At 45.0% G+C, this 15,393-nt stretch overlaps 1 protein-coding gene across 2 annotated transcripts in view; it reads right to left on the reverse strand.

Annotated features, from left to right (window-relative positions):
* Positions 1–633: 633 nt before the first annotated feature.
* Positions 634–15,393, reverse strand: part of DHX35 (DEAH-box helicase 35) — a 78,459-nt gene continuing 63,699 nt past the window's right edge. For both annotated transcript variants that reach the window (XM_025398990.1, XM_025398989.1), the window contains 5 exons: positions 14,972–15,101; positions 11,839–11,920; positions 9,585–9,656; positions 5,978–6,089; positions 634–1,831 (listed from right to left, as the gene is read on the reverse strand). In XM_025398990.1, coding sequence (XP_025254775.1) covers positions 1,787–1,831; positions 5,978–6,089; positions 9,585–9,656; positions 11,839–11,920; positions 14,972–15,101 — 441 coding nt within the window. In that variant the 3' untranslated portion in view covers positions 634–1,786. The remainder of the gene's footprint in view (positions 1,832–5,977; positions 6,090–9,584; positions 9,657–11,838; positions 11,921–14,971; positions 15,102–15,393) is intronic.

Raw genomic sequence — 15,393 nt, forward strand, 5'->3', positions numbered from 1 at the left:
TGTTCACCACTACTGTAAAGGGGACTCCCCATGGGCCCAGCATTTCGCAGTTGCTTCGGACAGCGAGGACCTGTCCCATCCATCGCAGACTGTGATATAACACAGGACACAACAATGGGAGGTGTCCCCGGGGGAGCGCTGCCCTCTGAGAAGTGGAGGGACAGAGGGGAGGCATGTGCTCAGGATCAGGGGCCCAGGGGTAGGGGCAGCATGCAGGGACGGGCTTGCCTCTGGGTGCTCCCTCCAGACTGTCCAGGCTCCCGGTGGACTCTGGTCTCCAACCTGAGGGTGTGAACCCTGTACCTCCCCTTCCACCACCACATAAGCTTTGTAGGATCAGCCCCAGTCCTAAAGCCAAGCTTGAAAAATAATGTTTCTGACCTCTCTACAGGGAGATCCCAATTGGAAATGGCAAGAATTAGCACCTCTTTGGGACTTCTTTTAATGTCCCACAGTTTACTCTAATCAGGTCTTGAGGTCATTCAGTCCCATCATCTTGCTTTAGGGGGCTTCCTGTGTCCCTGAGATCCCAAAGCTGCTGTACGCCACAGCATTAAGTTTCTTAGCTAATGTGAGGCCCTCACTCCGAACAATTCATTAGAACATCTTCACATATAGACCATGAGAACCAGCTGTGGGAGGGAATATATTTACTTTAGGTATAAAGGTTTACTATTATTAACAAGTTATCACTATTATTTACATGTTTATAAAATGGAAATAAAAATGACATACACATTTGGTGCCAAAAGTGGCACATCCCAACTAATATCAGTACAAAAATAAATTTTCAAGCTATGTGTTTTTAAAATAAAGGTCATTGAAACAGTAAGGGGGAAAAAATCTGCATCTGGCATGTGTTGAAATGCAATCATCATCACAGCAAAGCAGCCCTGGGGCAACAAAACCAGTGCCTGCTGGAAGAACCACCCCCGCGTGCTCTTGCAAGACGCCAAGCAAACAAACAAAAAACCAAATATACCAGTTATGTTCCTGAGCTACAGAAGTTTAGGGCGTCTAAACTGTTGTGAATTCCTGCTAAAGAGGAGACCCTGTGGGATCGGAGCTGATGAACTCTCCTGAGTGCTCAGCTAGTGTGGCACCAGGACCTGGCACTGCACTGGGAAGACGCTAAGCCCACTTGTGAAACAGAAATCCTCAGCTAACACAAAACAGCGCACGAGTCCTCTCTGTCAATCACCAATCCCTTGCAAATCTCCTGGCTGCAGATAAACAGGGACAAGGGCTGAGGACAGACAGAAGCCACTGGGTTTGGGAGCCCCTGTGCCCATCAGACATGCCTCTTGGTGGTTTCGGCAGAGATCCCCGATGTTTCGTTCCTTCGTAGATACACACTTGTTCACAAACTTGGCAGCGGACCTCATTGGTTAACACAGCCGTGGCCCCAGCAAACCATTCCTCTGTCCACCCCACATGGTATTTCAGCCTTCTCTTTCCTCCTTGTTTCCCACAGAGCGGGGCCAGGACTGCGTGCCTGCTGGAAGTGGCATGCTGGGTTAGTGAGCGTGCTGAGTGAGCCAACTCCCACTCTGCCCGCTGCAGCACAGAAGGATGTCTGCCCATGCACAGAGTCCTCCAGGATCCCAGCAAGGATGCAAATGCTGTGGGCAGTAGGAAGAAAGGGATAATGAACAGGCCGCAGCCCCCTTCAGAGCAACCAAACATTCTACAGGAGCTGGTGCCAGCTCACCCCACCTGGGGCCAGGGGCAGCAGCATGGAGGAGAGGACACCAGCAGTCCCTGCAGCTGCGGCTGTGGGCTCCTCTCACTGGTCCTGGACCTTGGCCCTTTTGGCTTTCAGGGACAGGTGCTGCAAGAGAAGAGAAGACACTCCAGTTGGGGTTGATTAGACAAAGAAAGCAGACTGCAACATACTCCCCATATGAATGACCACATCAAATCTTCCATCTGGTCCACACCTTCCCAGTAAATGCTGTTCCTGAAAGAGCGTGGAAGGAAAAAGCCCAAGTGGCCAATGAAGAAGCAGACCTTAAGTCAGCCGCCAGCAACCCGAGGCCCAAGCCACAGTGGCTGAAGCTGGTTATATAGGGCTCTGCAGAAGCTGTCAAGGCAAGGTTTTCTTTTTGAGACACGGCTCTCCTTCTGCCCCAGTCTAGAGGACAGCACCGCAGCCAGACACCTGTGCTCAGGAGACTGGGCTCAGGCTGGAAGTGACCTCAAACCTGACAACAGTCAAGAAAAAGTATCCTCTCTTTAGGAACAAGGAAGTCAATTTACCAAGTGTCTCAACACGCCAGGTACCCATGGAGTACCTGGCTCAAGGATGGAGATAAAGACACGGCCTCTGCCCACAGGGAGGGTACAAGCTTGCTGGGAAGACAGAAAGGACACCTCCTAGTGACACTTTTTTTTTCCCCCAGAAATGTCACTTTCTACCATTATGAATAACATGAAGCACAACATTATAATCATAGGCATCAGATAATAGGATTGGAAGATGAAGTATTTTTTACATTCTAAAGCAAAGCTGAAAGTGGCAGAAATCCTTAAATATGACTTTGAGGCAGGGTGTGTGAATATAAGCTTTTAACGAAAGACCTCCCTCCACTCATCAACTGGGATACCCCGACAGCCCATTACTAATCATCAATAACCAAGAGATCCCTGAGCCGTGCCACCTAACACATAGTCAGAGCCTCACACGAGAGCGCCCACCCCGCCTGCTCCAGGGCCGGTGTGCCCACTCCTTAGCACATCCATACGGCCTCACAACATCAAGCCGCATCGCCCCCAGAGAGAACTGCAGGCCCTGACAAAATGGAGGGCGTGAACGGAGACACAGCGCACCACCAGGTGTGACATGAGAGACAACAGAACGAACGGGACCCAGGTCTAAATGAGCTACGAGAACTCAGACTTTCTATCTGCTTACACCTGAGGGAGGACCACTACAGACTCTTGCAAAGGCCACGTTAAAGGAGTTTTCCCTAATAATGAAGGTATCTCTGAGAATAAGGAAAAATAATTTAAAAGCCAGAAAGCAAATCTCTGAATAGGCCACCCCATTCTTCCCCTGTCTAGCTGTAGGTCTTGCTGAATTTCTCTGAATTCTCTCCTCTCTACACATCACCTGATATAACCCCTACAGCTAATGTTAGACATCTACGGCCTTAGCTTGGGGATGGGAGATGACGCCATTGTGCCTGTGGGGCCATTTTTGGTGCTTGTTTCTGGGAAGAATGTTGAATATAAACAAAGCTGACTCTGAACCATTTCAGGCCTCCACACAGGGTGAGAGCAACATTCCGAAAAACAGCAGTGATGGAAAGTCTCCAAAGGTGCCAGGAACAGAGCTGCAAATGATCTGTGGGCTGTGGATGGTTGCGAGGCGCTGCACTGTGTTCAACAAAGGAACATCTACCGTACATGGGCAACCCCTGCAGATCTGGAGGCTCTCTGAGAAATCAATCTGCTTTGGACAAGTTTACAGTAGAAGTGCCCTTGGACTATACAGTTAAGAAATAACACAAGTTTCTCTGTGGTTTGGGGACCATCGCTATACAATGAGGTTGTTGTACTAGGTGATTTCTTTTTTTTTAGACAGAGTCTCGCTCTGTCGCCCAGGCTGGAGTGCAGTGGCGTGATCTCGGCTCACTGCAGCCTCCACCTCCTGGGTTCAAGTTATTCTCCTGCCTCAGCCTCCCAAGTAGCTGGGATTACAGGCACATGCCACCATGCCCGGCTAATTTTTGTATTTTTAGTAGAGACGGGGTTTCACCATGTTGGCCAGGCTGGTTTCGAACTCCTGGCCTCATGTGATCCGCCCACCTCAGCCTCCCAAAGTGCTGGGATTACAGGCGTGAGCCACTGTGCTCAGCCGCACTAGGTGATTTCGAAAGGTCTGTCACAGCCTCTCTAAAAATACTCTGATGACAGTGGAGGTGATGGGCTTAAAAAAAAAAAGCCATTTGGAGAGAAGAGACAAATGTAGAAATCTGGGCTTGTCATTTTCTTCAAACTTCTGAAGCTATTTGCTCTTTAATTTTGTGAGTTTGACCTAAAGAAACTGGAATTTTGAGCTGAGAAGGGAAAATGACTCAGCTTCTGGGCTAATTCTGTTTCCAAGAGTCTAAATGAATCCAAGACGATTTCAGGCTTATCCTTCTCTGGCTGTCTGCATCTTCTCACTCGAACAGGCACTTTGACCACTGCACCATTCCTCTTTCAACCACTAGTTTACCTTTCTAATCCCTTCTCTTGGACTCCTGAAGTCTGCTGCTTTCCACCTGAGGTTTTGAAGGAAAAGACTTTCTTTCACCAGGTTTATTCTTATCAACCTAATTCAGCAAAGACAACACTCTGCATTTTTATCAGTCCCTGCAGGCTGATGTGCTTTCTAGCTGAAATATCTGAATTGGGATGTGTGAAGAACTATAAAGGTGTGAAATGGTTTTTGTTTGATTAGATAAAAATTAAATATTATAAAATTTTGAGAGGGCAATTTCCCTTGACTTTGCTGGAGTGGGAGAGATGGAGATTCTTCCATTTACAGGGTCACAAATTCAAATGTCTCCAAGAGTGGAGCAGGCAAGTAAGCAAGTGGGGCTGTGGCACCTGGCGATGTCACTGACGGCAGGCAGCCACCCCTAAGCCCGTGATGCCACCACGCAGGAACTCAGGCCTAGTGTTACCAGACTAACCATGTCTTTCAAGATAAACCAGAAATTCATGTTTAATATGAAATCTCCCAATTTTTAAATGTGGCAATCAATTCAAATAACGCTTTGAAAACACTGTGTAGTCCAATTCTGGCCCTCATGGAGAAAAAGGTTTCAGACTTTCCCTTCTGCTATAAACAACAGTAAACTTGGGCAAAATATGTAAAGCAAGTATTTTCAGGCAACAAACAGCACAGGGCTGTAACTCTTTTTAAAAAGGAGCTGGGCGTGGTGGCTCACACCTGTAATCCCAGCACCTTGGGAGACCCAGGTGGGCGGATCACCTGAGGTCAGGAGTTCAAGACCAGCCTGGCCAATATGGCGAAACCCTGTCTATACTAAAAATACAAAAATTAGCCAGGCATGGTGGCGCACACTTGTAATCCCAGCTATTAGGGAGGTTGAAGTGGGAGAATCACTTGAACCCAGGAAGCAGAGGTTGCAGTGAGCTGAGACTGTGTCACTGCATTCCAGCCAGGATGACAGAGCAAGACTCTATCTCAAAAATAAATAGATAAAAATAAAAAAGGAACTGGTGGGCATGGTGGCTCACACCTGTAATCCCAGCAATTTGGGAGACCAAGGCAGGAGGACCACTTGAGCCCAGGCATTCCAGACTAGCCTGGGCAACATAGTGAAAACCCATCCCTAAAAAAAATTTTTTTAATTAGCTCAGGCCAGGCCTGCTGGCTCATACCTGTAACCCCAGCACTTTGGGAGGCTCAGGTGGGTGGATCACTTGAGGCCAGGAGTTTGAAACCAGCCTGGCCAACATGGTGAAACCATGTCTCTACTAAAAATACAAAAAAAAAAAAAAAAGAAAGAAAGAAATGAGCCAGGTGTGGTGGCACACACCTGTAATCCCAGCTACACGGGGGCTAAGGCAGGAGAATTGCTTGAATCCAGGAAACGGAGGTTGCAGTAAGCCATGATCGCGCCATTGCACTCCAGCCTGGGTGACAGAGTGAGACTCTGTCTCAAAAAAATATAAAAATAAAAATAAAAGAGAAATAGTTTGGAAGAACAAAAGGAGAAAAAGCGATACCTTTTCTTTTTTCTTATGAGGTTAGGGGGATTTATTTTTAATTGCACTTCACTATGAATTAAACGCTAGAGTGCTTTCTCAGAATGTTTTGGGGATATGGTAATAGCCTTTCCACCCTATGCACCACTAGGAGGAACACACATAGGGCATTAAATTGGAGAAAAAGAGTACATTTAAAAACATGGAGAGGCTGCTAACAGGTGGCTGGGACACAGGCTCTGTTCATTCCTACCGTTCCTTGTTGATAAAAGTGTGGAGCCAGCTCCAACAGCCAGGCCGATTCAATGGCAGTCACATCTCTCATGTAATACTTGGAGGTCTGTATAACTTCGTTATAGATAACCCTGAAATGAGAAAGAAACATGAGCTAATTTCCCCCTCTTGTGATGACAGTCAGGAACCACCCTCTTCTGATGACAGTCAGGATCCACAGTTAGACATGCTGTTTCCTTTAACAGGTTCTACTCTGTGTGCCAGACTCTGTGTGCCAGACACTGTGCTAAACACATACATTTATGTTGCTCACCAAAGCCTCAAGACCTAAGTGCTGGGTAATGGTGTGTCCATTTTTCAGATGAGACTCTAAATCCTAAATGACTTCTGGGACATCTCAGTTATCCGTGAAGGACCTTTCTGGATCCTGCATCTGCATTTACAGAACTCTGAACTGAGCCTAATGACTTTATTAGAAAATGCAGAAATAGAGGCAAAGGTTTGCCTGATTCTGAAAGAGGCTGGGAACTGACTGTAAAGAGACACAAACAAATTTTCTAAAATGATAAAAACATTGTATAACTTATGTGGGTCCAGGTTACATGTATACACATTTGTCGAAACTCATCTTGCATTGTAAATAAATTATAAAAAATGTTTCTGAGGCTCAGGTAATAGACAACCAAAGAGCCAAGAGCATAATATCCAGTCCCCAGATTTTAGGTGTGCATATGAGTAGATACTAGTTTCCGAAACATCCCAAGTGCTGATTCAGGGCTTCCCGCGTAACTATTAACACACCAGCCACACTGCGGTTCCCTACTCCTCAAAAACCAGTAAACGAATCTCAGCTGACGAAAGGAAAAAGGAGGACCCCCTGCAAAGCAGCCGTGATGGGGGAGCCCTTTCTTTGCCACCTGAACGGTGTGGCGCTGCTTCAGGCTGGCTCTATTTCCCCAACCTTTCTTTGCCCTTCAGAGCTCCTTAGGAATGAAGCAAGAAAAAGAAAAGCCTTTCTCTTTTAAGCAACTCCCAAATTTAACCACCCAAAAGTCAGCAAAAAAAGGATCTAAAACTGAGGTTTTGCATCTCTCTTGATTTAAAAAAGTAATTTTTTTTTTTTAAAGGCTGGGTCTCGCTCTGTCACCCAGGCTAGAATGTAGTGGTGCAATCATGGCTCACTGAAGCCTCAACCTCCTGGGTTCAAGCGATCCTCCTGTCTCAGTCTCCTGAGCAGCTGGTACTGCAGCCATGTGCCACCATGCCTGGCTAATTTTTTTTTTTTTTTTTTTTGAGAGTTGACGTCTGGCTATGGTGCCCAGGCTGGGACTGAACTCCCGACCTCAAGCAATCCTCTGGCCTCAGCCTCCCAAAGTGCTGAGATTACAGATGTGGGCACTCTTGAAATTCTCCTGCACACATGAGTGTGCATATCCTGGCCACATTAGTGTGGTCACTGGGTAACATTTCTAAACCCAGAATTGACCAAGGTGCTCTCAACCTAAGAAACTTCTAGGTCTGCACTGGCTACAGGATAAATCTGATTCCTTCGTCTAGGGAAACAGAACTCAAACTTTACTGCCCAACAGAAACATCTGGAGGGCTTGTTAAAATGGAGTCCTGGGCCCTAGTCCAGTTTCTGACTGAATGGAACTTGGCATGGCCTGAGAAGCTGCATTTCATACAAGTTTCCAGGTGATACTGATGCTGGGCTGGAGACCACACTTTGAAAGCTGCAGTTCTAGGGTACAAAGGGTACAAAGTGTTTGACCACAACCTTCTTGCCTTCAAATCTACCGCCAGCTTCTCTCCCTCTCTTCACACATGCCCCACCCTTTTTCCCAGGGCTTCTCCATCTTCCAACTGGAGAAGGACAAATTGTTGTTGTCTGTAAAATTTCCAACCTGGGCAGGGCATGGTGGCTCATGCCTGTGATCCCAGCTCTTTGGGAGGCCAAGGCAGGCGGATCACCTGAGGTCAGGAGTTTGAGACCAGCCTGGTCAACGTGGCAAAACCCTGTCTCTACTAAAAACACAAAAATTAGTTGGGCGTGGTGGCACACACCTGTAATCCCAGCTGCTCAGGAGGCTGAGGCAGGAGACTCACTTGAACCCCGGAAGTGGAGGTTGAAGTGAGCCAAGACTACACCACCGTACTCCAGCCTGGGCAACAGAGTGCGACTGTCTCAAAAAAGCAAAATCCAATCCATGGTTGATCAGTACTTTTAATCAATACTTTTTATTGGTAAAATACAATATAAATGAATTCTAGAAAAATGAAATTATAAACAAGAAAAATGTAAGTCCCCAATTTTTATTATTAAATTGGACAAACCTAAACTTAACTACTGAAATGCCATAAAGATGTCTAAAGACAAACCTAAACTTAACCACTGAAATGCTATAAAGATGACTCTAGACTTCTGTGCTTACCTCTCTCTTCCCAGGCAGTGTTACAGAGCAGCACCATTTCATAGGCCACCCATACTAATGATTCCCCATTTTCCAAACACAAGAGGCTCCTTTATGTTCTGTGGTTCTGGCCCTGCTACTTCTCTACCTGGAATGCCCTCCAGGTCCTTTCTGCCTGAACACTCTTGTTTCCAGGTTCAGATGAATGTTATCTCCTCCATGAAGCCTGCCCTGATTCTCACTGGCACATGATGTGCCAAGCCCAGCACTTCATCCACGCCACTAGTAAAGCCCTTCCCCCAAGGTAGCTGACTCTGTGTCTGTCTCTATGTCAAAACTGTAGGCTGGGGCCGGGTGCGGTTGCTCACGCCTGTAATCCCAGCACTTTGGGAGGCCGAGGTGGGTGGATCACCTGAGGTCAGGAGTTGGAGACCAGCCTGGCCAACACAGTGAAACCCCATCTCTACTAAAAATACAAAAATTAGCCAGGTGTGATTGCACACATCTATAGTCTCAGTCACTCAGGTGGCTGAGGCAGAAGAATCACTTGAACCTGGGAGGCAGAGGTTGCAGTGAGCCAAGACAGCATCACTGCACTCCAGTCTGAGCAACAGAATGAAACTCTGTCTCAAAAAAAAAAAAAAAAACCGTGAGCTGGGATCCCAATTCATCTCTGCATAGCTGTGCCTCGTGCAGGGCTAAGCATCTAGTCAGTGGGTGAAAATGAACGTTTGCTTAGTGGATGAGTGAGTAGACAAATATCACTGTTTGCTTAAGGAGATCTTTGCCAGAGCAGAAATTCTTTTTTTTTTTTTTTTTTTTTTTTTTTGACATGGAGTCTCGCTCTGTCACCCAGGCTACAGTGCAGTGGTGTGATCTCGGCTCACTGCAACCTCTGCCTCCCAGGTTCAAGCGATTCTCCTGCCTCAGCCTCCCGAGCAGCTGGGATTACAGGCATGCCCATCACGACCGGCTAATTTTTGTATTTGTAGTAGAGATGACGTTTCACCATGTTGGCCAGGCTAGTCTTGAACTCCTGACCTCAGGTGATCTGCCCGCATTGGCCTCCCAAAGTGCTGGGATTACAGGCCTGAGCCACCACGACCGGCCCAGAGCAGAAATTCTAGAGGCAATGTCAAGAAACACGTATAGGAGAAAACCAAGAACATGGCCCTGCTCAAAGCAGGCACAGGCTAAGCAGCAGGACATGCTTACCAGCGAGGCGGTTTCTCTGCATAGAGGACTGACGCAGGGTGTATGTGCAGCTCATGATCATCACGGATGGTCCTTGGAACATAGAAGAACTTTGTCTGAAGCACATTTTAAATACTTATAGCAAGACTTTCCCACAGATATTTTTAATACTACCAAAAAAAGCATGCAGACTGAACTTGTCACAAGCAAAACAATTATCTCCATCTTCTCTTATAACCTTTCTCGATCCCTCCCCGGCTGCCACCCCAGAAGTCAACAATAAACCATGTGGAAAAGAGAAGAGGAGAAAAGCAACATCTGGACACTCAGAGAAAACATTTGGGAATAAAATGCTCTGCCTATGTTTATGTGTATCTTCTGCAGGTGCTCTTTCAAAACAATTTCCTTTGGAATGGAAATAACACATGTGATTTCTTCTATAATCTAAAAAGCAAAGTTAAATACTAAAGATAATGACTATAGGGGGACGTAATGATAATGAAAAAAGAAAGCTCACAGCCAGGCGCGGTGGCTCATTACTACAATCCCAGCACTTTGGGAGGCCAAGGTGGGCAGATCACCTGAGGTCGGGAGTTCAAGACCAGCCTGGCCAACATGGAGAAACCCTGTCTCTACTAAAAATACAAAATTAGCTGGGTGTGGTGGCGCATGCCTGTAATCCCAGCTACTCGGGAGGCTGAGGCAGGAGAATCACTTGAATCTGGGAGGCAAAGGTTACGATGAGCCGAGATCACCCCATTGCACTCCAGCCTAGGCAATAAGAGCAAACCTCTGTCTCAAAAAAAAAAAAAGAAAGCTCAATACTGGACTATTAATTTCTCTGAAATAGTACTTCCAATTCCAACTCAGTAGAATGATCTGTTTCTTGGGGGAAGTGCTTCAAGTGCTGTGAGAGCGCCTCGTCGGCGCTGTAATAAAGCCAGTGTCCTGGGGTCCTGGGCTGTCCTACCAGGTGGTGGTGAGCTGATCAATACTAAATGTTGTCTCAAAGGAATGACTAGCCTGGAACCTCTTAGGCAGCCCACACTGTTGCTGAGGACACTGATAAAAGAATTTTCTAAACACTAGTCGAAATTGCTAACTCTCCAGGAGAGTGGGAGCAATCAAGATGACAAGCTGGCAGCACTCCTTGGGGAATATCTCAGGCCACTGCGGGGATCACCTCCACATGCACGAGTTACCTCAAATACAGACAACTCAGAGTGGGGAGGTGAGCTCATACAATGGGCAACTGAATCATGATACTGACAGGCTACAACACGCCTGGAGTAACAAAGAGAACAGACTAGAGATCAACGTAAAGTGCTATCCTGCAGTTCAAACAGTCGGCTACTAGGATACTAAATGGAGCAGATCCAGCTGCCAAAATTAAAAAAGGCTCAGTGCAATTCTGGACTCATTAACAGGAGCCCAGGACAAGGAATCTCTTGGCTGACCTCAAGATAACAGGGCAGTAATATTTTCTGAGGGAAAAAAAATTAATGACAAAATAACACATAGGAAGAAGAGCTGGGGAGAAATTCTTTGGAGTGTGCTCTTATTAAAGAACAGAAAATGATAACAGCTATACTTTAAACAGGCTACAGTGAGGTTATGAAACTAAAATGAGCCAAAAGACAGACTAAAAGTAACAATTCAAAGCACTGGAATGATTAGTCTGGAGAAAGGAAAGCGAAGCTATGCTGAGTTTTCACTGCATTTGAATATACTAAAGACCATTAGGAAGGCATCAACGATCACTGGTTTTCTGTGCCCAGAAAACGGAACTGGAAGAATCAGGTTATGTAGCAGGAGGCACACCGAGCACATGAGAAACACTTGGCTACCTCCAAAGACACCAGACGTGGCCACACTGTACCAGGGTGGGTGGGGACTTCAGTCCTGCAGATCTCTCAAGACATAAAAAACTAGCCAACTGTAAAAGTAACTTATGTGGGAAAGATTACTTTTAATGGTTTCTTCAGGTCATGTTAGTCTATCGTTAGAATTGAATTATTACCAGCCTCAAGATGTAAAATTGTCATCCTTCTAAAACATACAACATATAGATGAGCTGAATGTGTGAGAATCATTTTTAGAAAGTCAAGATATTTTGCTTAAAGCTATGTCGCTAACCTCAACTCAGTTTTGGAAGGAGACATGGTAGAAATTAAAAATAATTATGTAATTACTATCTCTGCACAGCTTTCTGTGGGGTCTGGGTCATTTGTAAGACTGTTCCTTTAACAAATGACTTCACCAAGTATCGTGTTACCTATAAGCTCCAGTAGAATGAAACCTCGCTGCATTGGCGAAGAAGCCGGAGACAATGCACCTCAGAACCGGATCCGGATCACCTACACAGGCAGCCAACAGACAGGCGGGTGAGACCCTTGCCTGCCCTATGCTCCGTGTGCTCTAAGGCACAGGATCCACTCCCAGCACCACCCCAGGCTGCTTCAAGCCACCTCGAAACCCTCTCCTGAACTGGCTCCAGCCCTGCCCTTCCGGCACTGTCTAAGGAGGTCCCACTCCCCACAACCACTACTGAGAACTATGCTGGTCTGCTCCTTGAACCTGGAACCCCTCCAACCTCCCCTAAGCCACACATGGCTGGACCACGGCTGGGCACTAGAACCTAAGAGTGCTGCTCTGCAGGCTGGTCAGTGACCTCAGGACTCCTCTGTAAAAGAGTGTGATATGGCAATGACGCTCTTTCTATAAAACACAAACCGGAAATACTATACAATGTGACTTCTGTGGTTGTGAGCTAGTGTTTGAAAATCGAAGTAACTCTTCAAATTTTTCAAATGTTCCATTTTAACTGTTGTTTCTATCGCTACAGCTAACATCTTCCATGAATAAAGCTTCCCCACTATTAGATGATGTCCACGAGATACATTCCAAATTGTTGTGCAAAAGGCTAATGTTATTTTTTGGTTAGTGGCATACCATATCTCATCAATTTTAAGACTGCCTCTTTTTCTAACTTTAATTCACTGAAATTAGGATAGCATTTTACAATTATAACTGGTAGCATTTTTTTCCCTTGGTGATACATAAAATGATGTTTCTTACACATGATGGTATCTTAGATCCAATGGAATATAGCATGTTGGTAAGTAAGTTCCCTAATGGTGGTACTATTTCCAAAGCCATCAACAATATATAAAAATGGCAGTTTCACTGCATTCTTACTAGCAATGTTTTGGCAAAAAGGGTTACCTTCTTTTATGTTACATTTATTTGATTACTATTGGCATATTTCTTCTTTTGTGAATTTTTTGTTCTAATCCTTAGCCCATTTATCAACCTGAAAACTGTTTTTTCTTAAATATATTAAATAAAATAATTCTATAATACAGTTTTTAATTTTCATCTCATGACTGCTGAAAGTATCTTTCACTAATTGCTTTCTATTTTTTAACACTTAGATGGTTTAAATTTGCATGTAATTTATTTAGTCTCCATGATTTTCTGTATTGTTCCTAAGCACTGAGCTGATAAATCTCAAATCTATATGTATAACTATGATCTAATCCGATGCCCAGTCTCTTCTCTCCCATTGTCCATAAGAAATTTCCATGTAAAATATGCACTCTAATCGGGTGATACCACTTCCAAAGGGGTGAAAACTGGTTCTTGGAAGCAGGGGAAGGGAAGTATCTTAGATACTACAATGGCCTGTGGCCCTCCAAAGCTCAATCTTACCCTACAAAATCTTATTCCTTAGTATTTAAGTATTTAATTTCTCAGGCTGGGTAGAATTTAAATTTAACTTTTCTCCTGGGCAGGGAGGGGTCTGATAATGAAACACAGGTGAAGAACACCAAGTGCTAAAGTAAAGTAAGGCTGTCATCTACCCGCTGGGTGACAGGCATTTGACCAGCTGTCTCCAACTGCGTGCTCCTTGTAAGCTTCCTGTTTCTATCAATGACTCCAACATGGCTCAATGGTCCAGGTTTCAACTCTTCCCTCCCTTGTGAGCATATTCACCCATCAAATAGTCTCTGAGCATCTAATACACTCCTCAGTCCAAGCACTTGTCTCCAGTCCTCTGTCCCTGGAGTGCTCTTTGCCACCATTTTCTAATTCAACCAGACCCCAAAGCTTGACAGGACTCCCACCACACCTCAAGGAAACTGCAAGACTTCCCAAGCCAGCCCCCTCTGGATTCCTTCTTCCTGGCATTCCTTCCACATTTGCCAGCACATCTTCTATGATTACTAAAGTATCTACTACTTTAACTTCTAAGAGGACTGATAATCTTAGTACTTTGTCTATTCGTATGAATCTCTCCCTTCATTGCACTGTTCCCTTAGAGTAAAAGCCAAGACTCAGTCATTGTTTAATCACTTACTCTTAGTATAAAGACAAAATAAGACTGAAATGGAACCACCTGGGCTCAAGTTCTGACTCCACCATACCCTCACTGTGTAACTTCAGCAAGTTATATTTTACCTCTTAGCCATGCTTTTCTCACCTATAAGATGGGGAAAAGAGCACACATTTCACAGCGCTGTTGTGAGCATTAAATTAATAAACACATGGAACACTCAGAGTGCTGCCTGGCCACTTATAAGTTACCAAGTACTAATGGTGCTGAGGATATAGCTGAGTACCTGAGGATATAGCTGAGTACACACAGTAGGCTTTCAAGCTGACTGCTGAGGCGGGTGTGTCACTTCCTTAAAAGTGCAGACTTCTGAGCCACATACAGGTCTGGCTCTCCTCCTTACCAGCTGCATTGTCCTGAATTTAATCTAACTTCTCCCTAGGATCTTATGACTAATTGTAAAATGAGGATAATACTGCCGACACCTCACAGAGTGGGAGATTGAGCAAGATTTGGAGAACCCCTGCCACAGTGTAACCTACCGTATCCCTGATTAACAGTAGTCACTGTCACTGCTAGAGGCCATGTCTTACATAGTACTAAGACTAAGACTATGTCTTACATAGTACTTTTGTGTCTTACCCTTAGTGACTGCATAGGCTAAACACCCAGCACTTGCTCTAATAATGCTTGTTGTTGAAAATAAAATTTAATTTTTATGTAATAGCTACTAATATCATCAACCAAAAAGTAATTTTTCTTGCAAAGCCTACATGGGAAAATCAATGACATGATGTGCACTGATGTGACTGTTAATGATTCTTAAGTATTGTCATGGGCTATGAAATTCCCTTAGTAAGAATGCCCATCAGAAAGAAAAATGGACCTCCTTGGAAAAAATATGTAACTTGACCTTTAGATTTTCATAGACGCAGGCAACTCAAAATATAAAACCCAGCGTTGTTACAGAGCACGCCATGCTGCTTCGCACCAGCCCAGCACGAAAACTTTAGGAAGACAACTCAACAGAATGAAGCAAGGGAAGTCACCAGCTGGGGCAGTTTCTTCTCACCTTCACTAGACTTCTTGGGCACTTGAAACTTGACAAGAAGCTTTTTCAATTGTTCTCTTACAGTCGCAGCTCTGACAAGACCCTTGTAATTCAGGAAATGTTCCTGACACCATTGAGAGTTCTTATTGTGCTAAAGAACAACCCAGAAAGAGGGAGTTAGAAAACAAACGTGTTCTCGACTAAGTCTATGTTGTAAAGATCATTCTTCTCTCTTCCCCCATGTGCTGTTCAATGGCATGAGATCTAAAGATTGGAACTGGCCCTTTTTTGCCCCATCTCTCAAAACAGATGTTAACAACCTTGCACACATCTGACTGCTCTGCAACCTCACTCTTTGCACTAAAGGGCAAATGAGAACTTAATGACACGTAGAGATGGTTTCGATCTTAAATACCCTCATTAGATGTAAACTATCAGAAAGA

This window comes from Theropithecus gelada, chromosome 10 (genome assembly GCF_003255815.1).
Source record: "Theropithecus gelada isolate Dixy chromosome 10, Tgel_1.0, whole genome shotgun sequence".
In the NCBI taxonomy this organism is placed as follows: Eukaryota; Metazoa; Chordata; class Mammalia; order Primates; family Cercopithecidae; genus Theropithecus; species Theropithecus gelada.